Source organism: Emys orbicularis, chromosome 12 (genome assembly GCF_028017835.1).
Source record: "Emys orbicularis isolate rEmyOrb1 chromosome 12, rEmyOrb1.hap1, whole genome shotgun sequence".
In the NCBI taxonomy this organism is placed as follows: Eukaryota; Metazoa; Chordata; order Testudines; family Emydidae; genus Emys; species Emys orbicularis.
This window is the reverse complement of record NC_088694.1, coordinates 1,328,084-1,348,483: the sequence shown is the minus strand read 5'-3', so window position 1 is coordinate 1,348,483 and position 20,400 is coordinate 1,328,084. Positions and strand designations below refer to the sequence as shown.

At 49.5% G+C, this 20,400-nt stretch overlaps 1 protein-coding gene across 2 annotated transcripts in view; it reads right to left on the bottom strand.

Annotated features, from left to right (window-relative positions):
- CTNNBL1 (catenin beta like 1) overlaps nucleotides 1-20,400 on the bottom strand; it is a 100,972-nt gene that overhangs the window by 39,782 nt on the left and 40,790 nt on the right. For both annotated transcript variants that reach the window (XM_065414367.1, XM_065414368.1), the window contains one exon: nucleotides 434-615. In XM_065414367.1, coding sequence (XP_065270439.1) covers nucleotides 434-615 — 182 coding nt within the window. The remainder of the gene's footprint in view (nucleotides 1-433; nucleotides 616-20,400) is intronic.

Below are 20,400 nucleotides of genomic sequence, written 5' to 3'. Positions count from 1 at the left end.
AGAGGAACTTTAGCTGTTACTAGTTTATTTCTGCAATGCCTGATGTTCATTGAGTCACACTTCAATGCTCAGAGCCCTGAAAACACTGCTTTTGAGGTGACATTTGTAGTTGCCTCATTACTCTTTTCAAAAGAGTTCTGCATCAAAGAGACAGATCTTCAAACAGCAGACACATGTACACATATACAATAACTTATTAACAGCCACACAGGAAATGGAACCACTATGAGCTGCTGGTACTGAAATAAGCAAAGCAGTTGCGTGAACAGCTAACACTGCACCAAGGTGACTGCACAGGCTGTTGTGCATTTTATGCTGCTGGGGAGTAATGAAAGGGCTGGTGTTTTATTCATAAACCTGAGTGGGCTTTTCAGAAATTTACTTTCCCCTTCCACCTCGCACTGTAACAGGACAGACTCTGGCTGAGTCCTACCTTCGTGTTCCTTTTCAGTTGTTCCAATTTTTTTCATCTTCTTTGGAGACTTCATGAAGAGTGGGAAGATAGTCCTCAGACCCAGGATGTCAACAAACTTGTGACAGTTGTCTGTGCCCTCGGGTCCAATCATGGCATGGTCCAGTACCTTCAGAGCACTGCTGCGAGAGATCTTTTTTTCTCTGTGAAAAGAAAATACCCGTGTTCAGGATGGGAGTGATGCATAGAGCTATGGAGTAAAGATTCATTTATAGAAGTTTGAAGAGGCTGTGTGAAAAGGCAAAATTAACATGGCAAAAACAAATGAGAAGAGTCTATACACAAATTCCTCTAAGTGTCTTGTTTTGTGATAAGCAGAAGTGTTACCTCCCTGGATCTCTCCCTTTCAAATCAACAAGGGCAAAACAGCCTTCATGCTCTTCTGCTACAACAAGAGCGGTCTACCTCCAGACTGTCTTGCAAGAGGCCACACACAGAGCATGGTGTTCTGTGTGCTGCACCAAGTACTGTTACACCATAAGGACCAGGATTCAAATTTAGTGTGAGGTCAGCTGAGAGGACATGAGTAGAGTAACCTCCGTTGGGTTCCTGCTGGACAAGAGTCCAGATCATGAAAGCAAGGAAGGGTTCCTGGTGATGTTAACAAAACCACCACTAAACCTGCCACATTCAGAGGCAAATGGAAAAGGCACCTCTTTGTGCAGGCTTTCCCATAACAGTATGCTTGTTTTCACAGCCCCATTCGCAGGCGGCCGACGGAGGGGGCAAAGGGGGCAGTTGCCCAGGGGCCCTGGCGATTTAAAAGGGCCCAGGGGCCCCCAGCCGCTGCCGGCAGCACAGCAGCACTAAGGCAGGCTTCCTGCCCACCCTCGCTCCGCGCCGCTCCCAGAACCGGCAGGACAGCCCTGCAGCCCCTGGGGAGGAGGTGTCTTCATGCACTGCCCCCGCCCCAAGCACCGACTCCGCAGCTCCCATTGGCCAGGAACTTCAGTCAATGGGAGCTGCGGGAGAGCGTGGAGACCCCCTGGGCTCGCCACCTAAGAACCGCTGCCAGAGGGATGTGCCAGTCTCTTTCGGGAGCCGCCCGAGGTAAGCGCCGACCCCTGGACTCCCTCCTGCACTCCAACACCCCCTGCCCCATCCCAGAACCCACACCCAAACTCCCTCCCAGAGCTCGCACCCCACACCCCCTCCCGCATCCAAACTCCCTCACGGAGCCCGCACCCCTCATCCCCCCACACACCCAAACTCCTTCCCGGAGCCTGCACCCCACACCCCGACCCCCTGCCCCAGCCTGGTGAAAGTGAGTGAGGGTGAGGGAGAGCGAGCAACGGAGGGAGGGGGAATGGAGTGAGCAGGGGTGGGGGCTCGGGGAAGGGGCGGTGCAGTGGGCAGGGCAAGTGTCTTTGGATTTGCACGATTAGACAGTTGGCAACCCTACCGGGCGGGCATGGGGAAGCCCTGGCCGTGCCAGAAGAGCGAGCCCAGCAGCGCAGCCGGCAGCTTGCTGGGCACCAGCCAGCCCAGGTGCAGCACCACCCAAATATCAGGCGGACTGTGGGAATAGCTTGTGCATGCGTGGGGGCCCACTGACTGTTCTGCCATGGGGCCCAGAATTGCTGTCGGCGGGCCTGCCCATTCATCTGAAAAGACTGTCGACCTGCTTCTTGGTGGCAGGGAAGAAAGAGAGAAAGAAACTGATTAACTAACTATAGGGAGGCTCTCAGATACGCTAGAGATGAGGACCATAGGAATACCGGGAGAGACAGATGTACCACAACTTCACTTATAGGGTATTGAAAAATAAACTGCCTTGCACAAATTGACCCCAAAAAATAACAGCACTGTTAAAATATATTTTCTATGCAGAGTAATATTTAATAAGAGTCCAGTCCTCAAAGTGTTACGCTAGGCACCTTAAAATGTCCCCACGAGGTTATAAACAGACCTCTCTCCTAGCAATGAAGGAGGCTTGAAAACTCTTAACAAGTGTCGCACTCACCTGAGCTGGGAATCTGGCTCTCACTATGATGAGATTTAAAAATTTTATTAAGATGAAGTTTAAAAAAAAAAGTGAACGGTACAGAGTTTAAGCATAGAAGTTTCTGGTTATCAGGGAATAAGGTACAGATTACTAAAGGCATGTTTCGGTGACTGCATCTAGTATGTTCTGTTCATGCTAATCACCCTGTAAACAGTTTGGAGCAGGGAGCATAGCTTGGGAGAAACTTCTGTTTCTTGGGGTACCACACACAGACCAAGTCAGCATTTAAATAATTAAAGAATAAACTTAAAGAAGTTTCCCACACAACAAAGGTAGTGGAATCAATAATGGTTACCATTCCATAAAGCAACTTTTTGGCTAAAGCTGGATTAAGAGTCTTTACCACATATGCCAAGTTCCCAGTTTGGCCTTTCTATGACAACAGTTAACAACATCAATAGTAATGAACACACTACATTTTTTCCTGTTGGGGATGATGTCAAATGTAGCAGAGAAAACTCAGTCTCCTGAAATCATGTCTTGGAGGGAAGCAGAGGGATTTTCAGACATTTGGTTTTAATAGGAATTTGTAATTGTAATGTTTGCAATTCACATTGTAGGCAGGTACCTCAGAAGTAGTATTTTAAATTCTATGCACCTCACGAAAGTATATAGCCCATCGAAAAGAAGTTACCCTGCCTAGTGTAACTGTGGATGTTTTCAATATACATTAAATGTCCTTTTTTTATATTCTGCTAAGACCTTGGCCTTGCTCATGCGAGTTATGCATTAAATTAAAAAAAATATATAAAAATTGAGATCTGGGGGTTCAACCTTTTCCTTGCCCTATCCGTTACCTGCACACCCTTCCCACTTCAAACTCTCCCTCGCACTCTGGGTCAAAGTAACAAAAAGCTAAAAAATAAAGTCCTTTTTTTGGCTGAATAGCCTAAGAAATATTTTCAGAGGGAAGTAATTGCCTATTGATCAGCATTTAGGCAGGTTGCACAGAGCTATCTCTGGAATATTCATTGGATTTAAGTTCAGGCTTTTAGAGATCAATAGCTGTTTGACTGGACTGTCTAGGGTTGATTTTATTTGAAATATTTATTCTACTGGAGGGCAAGTAGTTTATCTTAGTCTCATCTGGGTTTATTGAAGTATCTTTTAGCTGAGCACTAATTCAAACACAAGCAGACGTGCAGCCCAGCAAATAGAGAGCGAGCTCCGTTTAAAAGAAGGACTCTAACGCACTATAATGCAGAGTCTCCCCATTGCACATAGCACCCTGTGGTTTATTCCTTTGCTGCTGTCCGACATAAGAGACGTATCCTTTGTAAAGTCTATTTCTTTAAAAGGATAGTTGCCAAGATTTTCCAGACCCCATATTAGCATAAATGTAAAGCCAATTATTATAAACCCTGTCTCTATACATCATCCTGTCTCTTATAAGCAGGGTTTTCTAAAGTCATTCAGTCCATCCCAGTCCATCGCATCCCCGTCGTGCATCTCTCCCATTACATTACGCAGAGGTCAGAGTACACGTTGTAACTCTCCCCCCCCCCCCACCCCCCACCAGAGCTGTAGTGTTATTTTTAATAGCAGCACTTACCGTCAGAGTAACAATCAACCTCCTGTGCACACCGCTTATGGACAAAGGAACTGTATGCATCTACCAGGGCCACTGCATGTGCTTCACGTTCTCCTTTCTAAAAGGTTTTCACGCTTCAAATTTGTATTTTCCCCATATACATCAAGAGAAATAAATAATCATGGTTTTTGTAAAGAGAAATCATGCATCACCAGTCTACTAGAATTCTTTGAGGGGGACAAGCAGCATGTGGACAAGGGGGATCCAGTGAGTATGTTGTATATTAGTCACTTTGAGAATCATAGAACTCGAAGGGACCAAGAGGTCATCTAGTCCAGTCCCCTGCACTCAAGGCAGGACTAAGTATTATCTAGACCATCCCTGACAGGTGTTTGTCTAACCTGCTCTTAAAAATCTCCAATGATGGAGATTCCACAACCTCCCTAGGCAGTTTATTCCAGTGCTTAACCACCCTGTTAATAAGTTAGTAAGTTTTTCCTAATGTCCAACCTAAACCTCCCTTGCTGCAATTTAAGCCCATTGCTTCTTGTCCTATCCTCAGAGGTTAAGAAGCAATACAGCATGCTTGATGGACTAATGGACAGACCCTGCGAGGCAAACGCTGGGTAAAATGTCTATGCTTAATCAAAAAAGATTCAGCAAGGAGACTAATTCTGAGCTTTGAAGGGATCATCGGGAACACCAGGACTAGTAAACAGACGAGAATGTTAAGAATCATGAAAGATGCACCTTGAAAGGACTATAGACAAGCTCTGTGGAGCTGTGCACACGCAGACGCATTTGTCTGATTTTGTGCCTTGTACTGCTCACATACCCTTGTTTGTGCTGCACAGTCAAAGAGGCTTTTGCACAGGTTAAGCAAAGCCACAGTGAATTTCTTCAGAATAGAAATGTCTGTCGTTCAAGCAATGGAAATCTCTGTGCACCCTCTTTGCTGCATTTGTCTGTGTGTGCATGCCTGCACCTTCAGTTAATAACCAAGATAGATTCACTTTATTCTTGCTACACAACAGAGATCCCTCTCAATATGTCCCTTGAGAACACGGTGGTCGCTTCTCTTCCAAGCCCTAACAGGGTTTTACAGCAAAAGTAATAAGCCTCGCGTCAATGTTTTCAAGGAAGCTGACAACACAATTCTGGTTTTCTCCCTTTGTTGCCTTTTTAAATAAACTGAACCTTTTTTGCTCAAGGCAGCGCCTGAGATTCCACACTGCATAAAGTGCTTCCTGGCCTGCAGAAACCTGAACTGTGCTGGAAGAAAGACTTTAATTGAATGTGACATTTCTAAACCTCCTGTGGTGGCCACCATCTTGCTGATAAATTATCTCATTCGTGAGAGGCAGCCCATAGCATAAACAAGGCTCTATGCCTGGGCACAAGGTGCATCCTCAAGCAATTCTATCTCCTCTAGGTCTCAGACCTCTCTTCTGTCTCCACTGCCCACAGTTTCGGTCACCCTCAATCCTCTATTCTCCTGCTTCTTCCATAATTGCTTTATGCAAATCTGTTTATCTCCACCTCTGCAATATCAGCCATCTGCCCCTCTGCTGAAGTGCTCATCCAGGCCTCTATCTCCTCCTGATCTGACTGGTGCAACTCCTGTCTCAATGACCCCCCAGTCACAGATCACAGACTTCAAGAGCAGAATGCTGCCACCCATCTTCCCACACATACAAAGGGCGATGCCCACCGCAGGCTCTCTTTGAATACCACTGCTGGCTCTCCATTAATTCAGGGCTCAGTTCAAAACTGCCCTCATTATTGAAACAGTTGCCTCATGTGCATTGACTATTTCTTGTTTCCTCCCTCCTCTCATCAGCTACCCATCTTCTCTCTTGCCATTGTCAGCACAAGAACTTTCTCTGCAGTTCCTGCCATATGGAATAGCCTTCCTGTATCACTCTGCTTTGATTCGCTATGCCTTTTATTTTTAACTTTAACTATATTAACCCTGTGGAACATTTTAGCATCCATTTAGTTAAGCAGAATAAAGATGCATCATATAGAGGCCCAGTATATAAAGGCTGAAAATCAATTTCAGCTCTGCTTTAATAAGAACATTTGCCCAGTTTTTGTTGAATGTGTCACTTAAAAATACATTAACTGAAGACACTCAACACTGACTATGGTTTGCTATTTAATGGGAGAGTAGATGAAGGCTGTGCGCAGTCCCCAAGGGAAGTAAGAAAACAAGTTCACACAAGGTGCAAGTTTCCTTTGCTGGTGGATATATAGTCTTAAATCTCAACATAAGTAACCCAGACCTGTTTTCATTCCTTTGTCGTCCATGGGAATCTCTTGGGTCACTTTATCTGCTAAGCTAACCATTCAGCTGAAGGACACCACACTGTCTGGCAGCTCTGGATATATGATCTCACTAATGGAGCAGTTACACCAGTGATACAGACCTGCTAACATGCTTGGAAGCACTAGACAAAGAATATAACATGCTCCTTGGAAATAGCCAGGAGTCAACCCACAGAACATTCCTACCTAGCTCTCCTCTCTCCCACCTCAGGTGAACGAAACATCTGTTAGAACAACTTGGGAGTTGTTAGACCTTGGGCGGGTGTAAGGGGGGGACTACATACACTTAACTTCTTTCTTAAACTTCTTCAAACTTAAGCTAAAAAACACCCCCTGAAAAAACAAAACAACAACAAAGGAACCAGCTGCAGGAGTATAAAGAGCATGCAGTCAGAAGTGGAGGCAACCCAGTTAATTGCACCCAATGCAGCATGTATGATTACCTGCCCTATGGGCAGATGGCGTACGTGTGCAGTCGGTGCAAGGAGCTCCTGGCCCTCAGAGACCGTGTACGGGCTTTGGAGACCAGGGTGACTGAGCTGGAGGAGCTAAGGGGGACAGAGAGGTACATAGATGAGACTTTCCAGGACACAGTAGAACGGTCCCACCCCCGGTCTGACAGCCTCTGTGATGTTGAGGAGGATGAAAGTCTCAGGGAAGGAGAACATCCAACTGGAGCACAGGGAAATGATCCCATAGTTGTGATCCTCCTTCCAGATGATGTCATGGTATCCTCTCGCACTGAGGATACCTCTCTGGGGGAGGGAAAAGACGGTTACTCACTGTTGTAACTGTTGTTCTTCGAGATGTGTTGCTCATATCCATTCCAATTAGGTGTGCGCGCGCCGCGTGCACAATCATCGGAGAATTTTCTACCCTAGCAACACCCGGTGGGTTGGCTGTGGAGCCCCCTGGAGTGGCGCCTTCATGGCGCTGGATATATACCCCAGCCGACCCAGCGCCCCCTCAGTTCCTTCTTGCCGGCTACTCCGACAGTGGGGAAGGGGGGCGGGTTTGGAATGGATATGAGCAACACATCTCGAAGAACAACAGTTACAACGGTGAGTAACCGTCTTTTCTTCTTCGAGTGCTTGCTCATATCGATTCCAATTAGGTGACTCCCAAGCCTTACCTAGGTGGTGGGGTCGGAGTGAGACATTGCTGTGTGCAAAACCGCTGACCCGAATGCAGCATCGTCTCTGGATTGCTGCACCAGCGCATAGCGAGCAGCGAATGTGTGGACCGATGACCAAACTGCAGCTCTACAAATGTCCTGGATCGGGACTTGAGCCAGGAAGGCAGTCGAGGAGGCCTGAGCCTTCGTGGAGTGAGCGGTGAGGCGCGGCGTCGGGGCGCCGGCCAGGTCGTAGCAAGCATGAATACAGGACCTGATCCAAGAGGACAGACATTGTGAGGAGACCGGTAAGCCTTTCATCCGGTCGGCCACTGCAACGAAGAGTTGTGTCGTCTTCCTAAACGGCTTTGTACGGTCAATATAGAAAGCCAGGGCCCTGCGTACGTCCAAAGAATGCAAACGCTGGTCTTGGCGAGTAGCGTGTGGATTAGGATGGAAGACCGGGAGAAATATATCCTGGTTCACGTGAAAAGGTGAGACTACCTTGGGAAGAAAGGCAGGGTGGGGGCGAAGCTGCACCTTGTCCTTATGGAAAACAGTGTATGGGGGCTCGGACGTAAGCGCCCTGAGTTCAGAAACGCGCCTTGCTGAGGTGATGGCTACAAGGAAGGCTGTCTTCCAGGATAGGTACAGGAGTGAACAGGTAGCCAATGGCTCGAACGGAGGCCCTGTGAGCTTGGAGAGAACCAGGTTGAGATCCCACGTCGGAACGGGCCGGCGTTGCTGTGGGTACAGTCGGTCTAAGCCCTTGAGGAACCTAACGACCATCGGGTTAGAGAAGACCGAAGAAGCGAGTTCTCCTGGGTGGAACGCCGAAATAGCGGCAAGGTGAACCCTGATCGAAGATATCGCCAAGCCCTGCTGTTTTAGGGATAGGAGATATTCAAGTATGAGAGGAATAGGCGCCTGCAAGGGGGACGTGGCTCGCTGCTCGCACCAACAGGAGAACCGTTTCCACTTGGCTAAGTAAGTGGACTGTGTAGAGGGCTTCCTACTTCCCAGCAGAATCTGCTGGACGGACTGCGAGCATTGCCGCTCTGTCCGATTCAGCCATGGAGCATCCACGCCGTGAGGTGGAGCGATTGCAGGTCGGGGTGACATAGTCGGCCGTGGTCCTGAGAGATGAGATCTGGACACAAGGGAAGTGTGATCGGGGTTTGAACCGATAGCTCCAACAGTGTGGTGTACCAGTGCTGCCTTGGCCAAGCTGGAGCGACTAGAATTACCCGTGCCTGGTCTCTGCGTAGCTTGAGCAGTACCCTGTGGACCAGTGGAAATGGAGGGAAAGCGTAGAACAGGTGGTCTTTCCAGGGTAGAAGGAACGCGTCCGACAGAGAGCCCAGAGCTCGCCCTTGTAGGGAGCAGAATGCGTGGCACTTCCTGTTGGCTCGAGATGCAAACAGGTCGACCTGGGGAAATCCCCACCTCTGGAAGACGGAATAGATGATGTCTGGGCGAATTGACCACTCGTGTGTCTGGAAGGACCTGCTGAGACGGTCCGCTAGCGTATTCTGGACTCCAGGAAGAAACGATGCCGTGAGATGTATCGAGTGGGCGATGCAGAAGTCCCACAGGCGAATGGCCTCTTGGCACAGAAGCGATGAGTGGGCTCCTCCTTGCTTGTTGATGTAAAACATGGCCGTGGTGTTGTCGGTGAGGACTAACACACAATGGCCCTGTAGGAGATTGAGAAATGCCTGGCATGCCAGGCGCACCGCCATCAGCTCTCGAACATTGATGTGCAGGGCTAGTTGGGGTGCGGTCCACAGGCCCTGGGTATGGTGCTCCCCGAGGTGAGCGCCCCATCCTAGAGATGAAGCGTCTGTGACCAGGTGCAGGGAGGGTTGTGGGGCGTGAAACGGCACTCCTGCGCAAACCGCCTTGTGATCCAGCCACCAGGTGAGGGAGGTCAAGACCGAGCTCGGAACCGTGACCACCATGTTTAGGTTGTCCCGATAAGGACGGTACACCGATGATACTCAGGCCTGAAGTGGGCGAAGCCGAAGTCTGGCATGCCTGGTTACGTAAGTGCAAGAGGCCGTGTGACCCAACAGGGCCAGGCACGTCCTTATTGTGGTAATCGGAAAGGCCCTGAGCCCTCGAATGACGCTTGTGACGGAATGAAAGCGATTGTCTGGTAGAATAGCTCGGGCATGTCTGGAGTCTAGGACTGCCCCAATAAATTCTATCCTCTGGGTTGGCTCTAGAGTGGACTTCTCTTTGTTGAGTAGAATGCCCAACTCGTGGAATGTTTGTACTATTATGTGGACGTGAGCTTGAACTTGCTCTCTGGTGCGGCCGCGTACCAGCCAGTCGTCTAAGTACGGGAACACCTGTATCCCTTGTCGACGAAGGTATGCTGCCACGACAGCCATACATTTTGTGAACACTCTGGGAGCCGAGGACAAGACGAAGGGAAGGACTGCAAATTGGTAGTGCACCTTGTTTACCACAAATCGCAGGAAGCGCCTGTGAGGCGGATAGATCGCTATATGAAAATATGCGTCCTTCATGTCGAGGGCGGCGAACCAGTCTCCAGGATCCAGGGAAGGGATAATGGTCCCCAATGATACCATGCGGAACTTCAACTTTACTATGAATTTGTTGAGTCCGCGTAAGTCTAAGATGGGTCGCAGACCCCCTTTTGACTTGGGGATCAGGAAGTAGCGGGAATAAAACCCCCTGCCCCTTAACTCTGGCGGAACCTCCTCTATGGCCCCCATAGAGAGGAGCCCAAAAACCTCCTGTGTAAGGAGATGCTCGTGAGAAGGGTCCCTGAAGAGGGACGGGGAGGGGGGGTAGGAGGGGGGGAACGAAGAAAACTGGAGAGCGTATCCCCTCTCCACCGTGCGAAGGACCCAATGGTCCGAGGTTATAAGGGACCAAGCACGGTGGAAACGGGAGAGGCGATCCCGAAAGGAGGGAGCTGGATCCTGGATAGTGGCTGGGGCGCCGTCCTCGACCGCACCTTCAAAAGTTCTGCCTAGGGCCTGAAGGTGGCCTAGGCGGCCCCTGGTTCTGACCGGGTTGAGGGCCGGTTGACCTTCGCCTACCACCTCGGCCCCGTCTTCTGGCAAAGTCCTGTCTCGGAACGAGGCGGGGGAGGGTAGAACCTTTGAGGCTGGGGCCTAAAGGGTCTGCGCTGGGGCCCTGGGACATGCATCCCCAGGGAGCGCATGATCGTTCTCGAGTCCTTGAGGCTCTGCAGCCGAGAGTCCGTCTTCCCGAGAACAGCCCGTGGCCCTCAAAGGGTAAATCCTGCAGGATCTGCTGCAGTTCCGGCAACAAGCCCGAGACCTGGAGCCAGGAGACTCGCCGCATGGCGATACCTGAGGCCAGCGTCCTCGCGGCCGAGTCCGCTATGTCCAAGGAGGCTTGCAAGGAGGTCCTCGCCACCTTCTTACCCTCCTCCACTAAGGCCCCGAACTCTTCCCTTGAGTCCTGGGGAACCAACTCTTTAAATTTCCCCATAGAGTTCCATGAATTAAAGTTGTAGCGGCTCAAGAGCGCCTGCTGGTTTGCCGCTCTGAGTTGTAACCCTCCCGCTGAATACACCTTACGCCCAAACAAATCGAAGCGCTTAGCGTCCTTCGATTTGGGTGCTGCAGCCTGCTGGCCGTGATGCTCCCTTGCGTTCACCGATGACACCACTAGTGAACACGGTTGGGGATGAGTATATAGGTACTCATAGTCCTTGGAAGGGACGAAGTACTTCCTTTCCACCCCTCTGGCTGTGGGTGGAATAGAGGCAGGAGTTTGCCATATTGTAGTGGCATTAGCCTGAATCGTCCGAATCAGAGGCAATGCCACCCTGGATGGGGAATCAGCCGAGAGGATGCTCACCACCGGGTCCTGCACCTCCACTATCTCCTCCGCCTGGAGATCCATATTACGCGCCACCCTACGTAATAGGTCCTGGTGGGCACGAAGATCTATCGGGGGCGGGCCTGTGGCTGTTGTGCCCGCCACCGCCTCATCTGGGGAAGATGAGGAGGATGCCTCAGGTGGCAAGGGGTCTAATGGCGGGTCCTGCTCCAAGGGTCCCTGAAGCGGAGCATCGCCTGCCCCGGGTCCAGGGCCTCAGGTGATGTAGGCACGGGAGCCTCCATGCCCCCTGGGGGAGGGCGGGAGATGGTGGCCTCTGGGACCCTGGGCTCAGAGCGTGCCGAGCGAGAGGCTGATGGTGGAGCCCCCTGCGCCTGGTGATACGCCCACGGGGTCCAGAACGACCAGTGCGTAGGCCCCTGTGCCGGGTCCTCCGCCACCTCCTGCCAGTGGCCCAAGTCAGCCGCAGCAGCCTGACCCTGAGGAGGGTATGCCGATCTCGAGGCCCCATCGGAGGAGCGAGACGCTGATCTCGAGGGCCAAGGCGGTGCCAAACGCGTCGAAATCGGCTCAGGGTGATACGGTGCCGATCGGTGCCGGTCCGGAGGTGATCGGTCCCTGCGCGGTGCCGGTGAGCGGTGCCAGGATCGGGATCGGTGCCGGTGGCCATGTCGGTGCCGAGATCCGGATCTGGACCTAGACGACGACGACTGCGAGTAGACATGGTACCGGGAGTGGCCCCTCGAACTCGAGCGGCGCTCGTACCGGTGCCGAGAACTACACCTGGAGTCCGATCAGTACCGATGATCGTGACGGTGCCGAGACGTAGAGCGGTGCCGCGAAGAAGATCTTGGCCGCGAGTACGACCAGTGCTGAGGCGATAGTCGGCGCCGGGACTGCGAGCGGCGTCGGGACCTGCTCCGAGACCTGGAGCGGTGCCGTGAGTCCTCGTCCTGAGACAGCGGGCGCACCAGGGCAGGCTTGCCCCTGGATTGCACTGCGCGAGGAGCCGACGGTGCCGGTGGTTGGGGCGGTGCTGGCTCCGTGAGAGCAATAAGGTCTCTCGCCGTCGCGAAGGTCTCTGGGGTGGACGGAAGACAAGGCTCCACCACCGACCGAGGTGGCGATCCAGTCCGCACCGGACTCAACGGGCGCGGTGCTGGAGTCGACGGTGTAGCAGGCACTTGCTTCTGGCGGTCCAAAGGCGGACGCGGCTCTACCCCCGGCACCGGGGGAGCCGGCATCTTCAGGACAGCAGTCTCCTGCGCCTTGCGGGATTTCTTGTGTCCCGGGGACAGGGACCGGCGCCGAGGCCCCTGTGGCGGGCGCGGTGCCGAAGGAGGCCGGTGCCGTGAGGCCTTGTCCGACTCTGCCCGCGGTGCAGTACCGGTCGGTGCCGCAGGGGTGCTGCGCACCGAGGCGCTCGGTGGCGGGGCTGGACGCGCCGACGGAGGATCCGGGCTAAGTGCCGCCTCCATGAGGAGCTGCCTAAGCCTAAAGTCCCGCTCCTTTTTGGTTCTCGGTCTGAAGGCCTTACAGATCTTACACTTATCTGTCTGATGGGACTCTCCTAGACACTTCAGACACGAGTCGTGCGGATCACTCGTAGGCATAGGCTTAGCGCAGGACGCGCACGGCTTAAAGCCAGGAGCCTTGGGCATGAGCCCGGCTATGCGCCGGGGGAAAAAAGGGGGAGAACAACCCCCTTAACCCCCGCTAACTATTTACAACTATTAAAAAACTAAGATGAATAACTATCTAACACTATACAACAACTATAACTACAACTATCTACAGAAATAACAGGATAAGCTAGGGAGAGTGGAGAACAGCTATGCCGCGCTCCACAGTTCCAACGACAGTCAGGGGCGGTAAGAAGGAACTGAGGGGGCGCTGGGTCGGCTGGGGTATATATCCAGCGCCATGAAGGCGCCATTCCAGGGGGCTCCACAGCCGACCCACCGGGTGTTGCTAGGGTAGAAAATTCTCCGACGATCGTGCACGCGGCGCGCGCACACCTAATTAGAATCTATATGAGCAAGCACTCGAAGAAGAACTCCGATTATTAGGAAGAGACAGGTATTAGTAATGGGCGATTTCATCATTAGAAACATAGATAGCTGGGTTTGCAATGACCGGGAGAACCACATGACTTGCCTGCCTGGTGCAAAGGTTGCGGATCTCTCAAGACATCTAGATAGGCTTACGTGTAGTGCTTGGGAAGAACCGGTGGTCGTGGTACATGTGGGTACCAATGACATAGGGAGGATAGGAGAGAGGTCCTGGAGGCCAAATTTAGACTGCTAGGTAGGAGATTGAAGTCCAGGACCTCCATGGTAGCATTCTCTGAAATGCTTCCAGTTCCACGCACAGGGCCAGTTAAACAAGCAGAACTGCAGGGTCTCAATGCGTGGATGAGAAAATGGTGTAGGGAGAAGGGGTTTAGATTTACTAGGAACTGGGGAAACTTTTGGGAAAGGGGAAGCCTGTACAGGAAGGATGGGCTCCACCCTAAACGAAAATGGAACCAGATTGCTGGCACTAAAATTAAAAAGGTTGTAGAGCAGTTTTTAAACTAAGGGCAGGGGGAAAGCCGACAGGTGTGGAGGAGCCGGACAGACATATCCCTTAAGAGAGGATCTACTGATGGAGATTCTCTATGTCCTAGTAAGGAGGAGAGGATGGAAGAGTATAAAATACAGGTAGGATCTGATGAGAAACAGTCAAATGAAAAAAAAGTCTCATTCAATTACATCATGTAATGGGAGACAGCTAAAAAGTGACAAGTTTTTAAAGGGCTTATATACAAATGCTAGAAGTCTAATAAGATGGGTGAACTAGAGTGCCTCATATTAAATAAGGATATTGATATAATAGGCATCACAGAAACTTGGTGGAATGAGGATAATCAATGGGACACAGTAATACCAGGTACAAAATATATCAGAAGGAGAGAACAGGTTGTACTGGTGGGGGAGTGGCATTATATGTGAAAGAAAGCGTAAAATCAAATGAAGTAAAAATCTTAAATGAACCAAACTGCACCATAGAATCTCTATGGATAGTAATTCCATGCTCTAATAAGAAGAATATAGCAGTAGGAATATATTACCGACCACCTGACCAGGATGGTGATAATGACTGTGAAATGCTCAGGGAGCTTAGAGAGGGTATTAAAATAAAAAACTCAATAATAATGGGGGATTTCAACTACGTATCCCCATATTGACTGGGTACATGCCACCTCAGGATGGGATGCAGAGATTAAGTTTCTTTACACCTTAAATGACTGCTTCTTGGAGCAGCTAGTCCTGGAACCCACAAGAGGAGAGGCAATTCTTGATTTAGTCCTAAGTGGAGCACAGGATCAGGTCCAAGAGGTGAATATAGCTGGACCCCTTGGTAATAGTGACTATAAATTCAACATCCCTGCGGCGGGGAAAACACCACAGCAGCCCAACACCGTAGCATTTAATTTCAGAAAGGGGAACTACACAAAAATGCGGAGGTTAGTTAAACAGAAATTAAAAGGTACAGCGCTAAAAGTGAAATCCCTACAAGCTGTATGGAAACTTTTTAAAGACACCATAATAGAGGCTCAACTTAAATGTTTACCCCAAATTAAAAATCATAGTAAGAGAACCAAAAACGAGCCACCGTGGCTAAACAACAAAGTAAAAGCAGCAGTGAGAGGCAAAAAGGCATCCTTTAAAAAGTGGAAGTTAACTCCTAGTGAGGAAAATAGAAAGGAGCATAAACTCTCGCAAATGAAGTGTAAAAATATAATTAGGAAGGCCAAAAAAGAATTTGAAGAACAGCTAGCCAAAGATTCAAAAAGTAATAGCAAAAAAAGTTTTAAGTACATCAGAAGCAGGAAGCCTGCTACACAACCAGTGGGGCCACTGGACAATTGAGATGCTAAAGGAGCACTCACAGACGATAAGAACATTGCGGAGAAACTAAATGAATTCTTTGCATCCGTCTTCACGCTTGAGGATGTGAGGGAGATTCCCAAACATGAGCCATTCTTTTTAGGTGACAAATCTGAGGAACTCTCTCAGATTGAGGTATCATTAGAGGAGGTTTTGGAACAAATTGATAAACTAAATAATAATAAGTCACTAGGACTAGATGGTGTTCACCCAAGAGTTCTGAAGGAACTCTAATGTGAAATTGCAGGACTACTAACTGCAGTCTGTAACCTATCATTTAAATCAGCTTCTGTGCCAAATGACTGGAGGATAGCTAATGTGATGCCAATTTTTAAAAAGGGCTCCAGAGGTGAACCCGGCAATTACAGGCCACTAAGCCTGACTTCAGTACCGGGAAAACTGGTTGAAACTATAGTAAAGATCAAAATTGTCAGGCATAAAGATGAACATAATTTGTGGGGGAAGAGTCAACATGGTTTTTGTAAAGGGAAATCATGCCTCACCAATCTACTAGAATTTTTTGAGGGGGTCAACAAGCATGTGGACCAAGGGGATCCAGTGGATATAGGGTACAGTAACTCCTCGCTTAATGTTGTAGTTATGTTCCTGAAAAATGCTACTTTAAGTGAAACAATGTTAAGCGAACCCAATTTCCCCATAAGAATTAATGTAAATGGGGGGATTAGGTTCCTGGGAATTTTTTTTGCCAGACAAAAGACTATTACACACACATATACATAGTATAAGTTTTAAACAATTGAATACTGTACACAGCAATGCTGATTGTGAAGCTTGGTTGAGGTGGTGGAGTCAGAGGGTGGGCTATTTCCCAGGGAATGCCTTGCTGCTAAATGATGAACTAGCACTCGGCAGAGCCCGCAAGGGTTAACACATTGTTGTTAATGTAGCCTCACACTCTACAAGGCAGCACGAATGGAGGGAGGGGAGACAGCATGGCAGAGAGAGACAGAGACACACACCTCGTGTGTGAGAGTCGCGCATTGCCCCTTTAAGTACACTGACCCCACTCCAAGTACTCTACCTTTTTAAGTAGATCAGCAAGTTGAGACAGCAGCTGCTGACAGCAAGCTCCCTCCATCCTGAGCCCTGTCGTGTCCCCACTCCCTCCTGCTCTGTGGATGGGGTAAAGGAGCGGGGGGGTGGGGAGAACACCCTTACATTAGCACGTCTTCCCCCCCCCTTGACCAGCAAGCAGGAGGCTCCCGGGAGCAGCTCCAAGGCAGAGGGCAGGAGCAGCACATGGCAGTGGGGGGAGGGAAAGCTGAACTGCCGGACAACCGATAGCCTGCTGGGCAGCTGCCACACAGGGAACTTAGGGGAGCGGGGAGCTGACAGGGGGGCTGCCGGCCCACCCTGGTTCCAAGCCCCCACCAGCTAGCTCCAAAGAGCTGGTCTTTCTGCAAACAGTGGACAAAGCAGCGGCTGCCAAACAATGTTATAAAGGGAGCATTGAGATAATGCTGCCCACTTCGTATTTACAATGTCACCAGAAAGTCAGAACAGGCATTCACATGGCACTTTTGTAGCTGGCATTGCAAGGTATTTACGTGTCAGATATGCTAAACATTCGTATGCCCCTTCATGCTTCGGCCACCATTCCAGAGGACATGCTTGTTTGCTGATGATGCTCATTAAAAAAATAATGTATTAATTAAATTAGTGACTGAACTCCTTGAGGGAGAATTGTAGGTCTCCTGCTCTATTTTACCCGCATTCTGCCATATATTTCATGTTATAGCAGTCTCGGATGATGACCCAGCACATGTTGTTCGTTTTAAGAACGCTGTCACAGAAGATTTCTAAAGATAGCTACAGCACTCGACCCAAGGTTTAAGAATCGGAAGTGCCTTCCAAAATCTGAGAGGGATGATGTGTGGAGCATGCTTTCAAAAGTCTTAAAAGAGCAACACTCTGATGAGGAAACTACAGAACCCAAACCACCAAAAAAGAAAATCAACCTTCTGCTGCTGGCATCTGACTCAGATGATGAAAATGAACATGCGCCAGTCCGCACTGCTTTGGATCATTATCAAGCAGAACCCGTCATCAGCACGGATGCATGTCCTCCAGAATGGTGGTTGAAACATGAAGGGACCATATGAATCTTTAGCGCATCTGGCATGTAAATACCTTGCAACGCCAGCTACAAAAGTGCCATGCAAATGCCTGTTCTCACTTTCAGGTGACATTGTAAACAAGAAGAGGGCAACTTTATTTCCTGCAAATGTAAACAAACTTGTTTGTTTGAGTGATTGGCTGAACAAGAAGCAGGACTGAGTGGACTTGTAGGCTCTAAAGTTTTACATTGATTTGTTTTTGAGTGCAGTTTTTTTCTTTACATAATTCTATGTTTGTACATTCAACTTTCATGATAAAGAGATTGCACTACAGTACTTGTATTAGCTGAATTGAAAAATACTATTTCTTTGTTTTTTTACAGTGCAAATATTTGTAATAAAAAATCAATATAAAGTGAGCATTGTACACTGTAAAATATTTAAATAAATGGTATTCTATTATTGTTTAATTGCACGATTAATCGGGATTAATTTTTTTAATTGCTTGACAGCCCTAAAAAAAAAACCCATACCAAAAAGGTGTTAAGAAACATGCATTAGAAACGGGAATCAAAGGACATGTCTGCAGCACAGAAAGAGTGAACTGTGTATGTTCAAGTTCTTTTATATCCTTTAAGAGAGAAGTAATTATTTTACTGTTAGTGAGAGGGTCGGACTCCCAGCCCACAGAAAGGGAACAGAACAGACAGCACAGGTGGCAGCAATAAAAGCTCCCACTCGGTGCCCTTAACCTTGACCTACAGGAACCACTTTTAGCAAGCGGTGAGTAGTTCGCAGGGCCGGCTCTAGGCACCAGCAAAACAAGCTGGTGCTTGGGGCGGCACATTTTTAGGGGCGGCATGGCCGGCGCCAGAATGCCGCCCCTAAAAATGTGCCCCAGCCGCCCTAGCTTACCTCCGCTGCCGCTCGCGCGCCGCTGCTCCCCCTCCCTCCCAGACTTGAGAGCCTGGGAGGGAGGGGGAGAAGTGGCGCCCGCGCCGCAGCCACTCGGAGTCTCCCCCTCCCTCCCAGGCTCTCAAACCTGGGAGGGAGGGGGAGATCCCGAGCGGCCGCGGCGCGCGAAACAACTGTTTCACGCGCCGCTGCTCCCCCTCCCTCCCAGACTTGAGAGCCTGGGGGGGAGGAGGCAGGGCTGGGGATTTGGGGAAGGGGCGCAGTTGAGGCGGGGCCGGGGGTGGGGTAATTAAAAAATGGGAGGGGGGGGAATTGTTTTTGCCTTGGGCGGCAAAAATCCTAGAGCCGGCCCTGGTAGTTCGCTCTCCAGGCCCAGCCAGTCACTGCTCCCTCTGAAACGTGCAACAAGGAGACAAATCGATGCCACGTGTGATGGTGGTTTGGGGATGTGAACATCTGTCTAGAAGGAATCAGGCAGAACACCAACTCCTGTTGCCAGGTTAAAAAGCCAGATGACAATGTCTTCTGGCTGCTGCTGACCTGTGCTGGATTTGAATAGTTCAAGGCTCTGCCTCACAAGCAATCCAGTCCCCTTTATCATTGACTAACATGTGAAGATCCAGAGCCCTGCTCAAGCTTTGATAAGTCCTACTTTTCCCCTTTCACCACTCTGGGTGAGGAGCCATATTTCCAAAACTGCAACTCCTTTCAGAGACTGCAGCAACAACACAGATGTTGCTGGCGGTTTAATTGTGCTCTGTCCTTCATTGCTCCTTTATGGCCACTAAAAAAAGAAAAGTGTCAAGGGAAAAATTTCCCCCTTGTCATAGGTTTCCAGCTGGGATCCTGGTGAAGAGGATGGTAAACATCACATTCCAAAAAAGGGAAAAAAGCCATTAAAAATCCAAATGGTAATTCCCACCCACGTGGCACAAGTACTCCAGATATTTAGTTCCGCAAGACTAGCTTAGCCACTTAGTATTAGAAACAACATAGAGGCAGGGGGAGGCTTCCCCCTTGTCCTTGGCTTTGGAGCTTTTCTTTAATTAGCCTCAAGAAAACACAGCGCTCCTATCTGAACAATCCACGTTTCTGGTTATTTATTCAGTTCCCCACTGCTGCACATTACCCGGCCATACACTGCAGGAATACATCATTTCTCACTGGCATTTGCTAGCAGCCTCCACAGGCTGCTCAGCGCACCAGGGAGAACTGGACAGACAGCTACTCAACATGCAATTGTGAGGCTTGGGCAGAGCCCAAGTCAAGTCAGAGCAGATACGCTTCACCAGCAAAGAGGGGAGGAGGAGGACTGGAGAGTTACAGTGTGACACAAAATGTGCCTGGATAGGAAATGCACATTTATATCCATTTCCCAAAAGCAGTTTCACCTCAGCTTTCACAAAAGCACCCCACCAATCTGGTCAATCAATGTTGCGAGGATAACATCTGGATACAAAAAAAAGCACGCTGTTCAGAGGCCCCCACAACCTGTAGTCTGTTTTTGTAGGAGTCCAAATTCTTAGTGGGTTAGTGGACTGACCTATAGTGTTCTTTCACCTGATTTTCCAGGACAGAATTATACTTGCATCTTCCAGCAGCTACTTTATCTCAGTAATGCCTCACTAGGGGAAGTTTCACCAAAAAATCACTTTTTGTGCATAAAATTCAGAACTGGGATTGTTCCACAGACCTATCAGGGATGTGAGATGGATGGAGGATTATATCAGTGAGATATTCAGATGTGAGAGAGGGGACTGGATGGAGACACAAGCACATTAAGAATCTCTGGCTATATCAAAGGGGAGTATTGCATTGGGACAAAGGGGTATCACCCAAAAAGGAATGTGTCCTCCAAACTAGTACCTGGATTGATTACAGGTGCATTTAGCAACCAGCTGGCAGGGAGACACCACCCAATTTGTTTCACTAGTGGTTTACTTGTTGACGCTGCTGGACATTTTTCCAACTCCTCTTGTGGCAGAGAGGTTGCTGGGGAGTAGTAGTAGAGTGTGTGTTTTTTGTTTTTTGGCTTTTTTAGGAAAAGGAGTTATGGATCTGAGAAGATCCAAGTAAAACAGAGGGAGAAGAGAAGAGGCAGAGCATGAGGACAGAGGTGTCTGGACACAAGCTGCATGTGTTGTTGTGGTTAAGTGTGAATGAGATCGAGAAGTCAGAT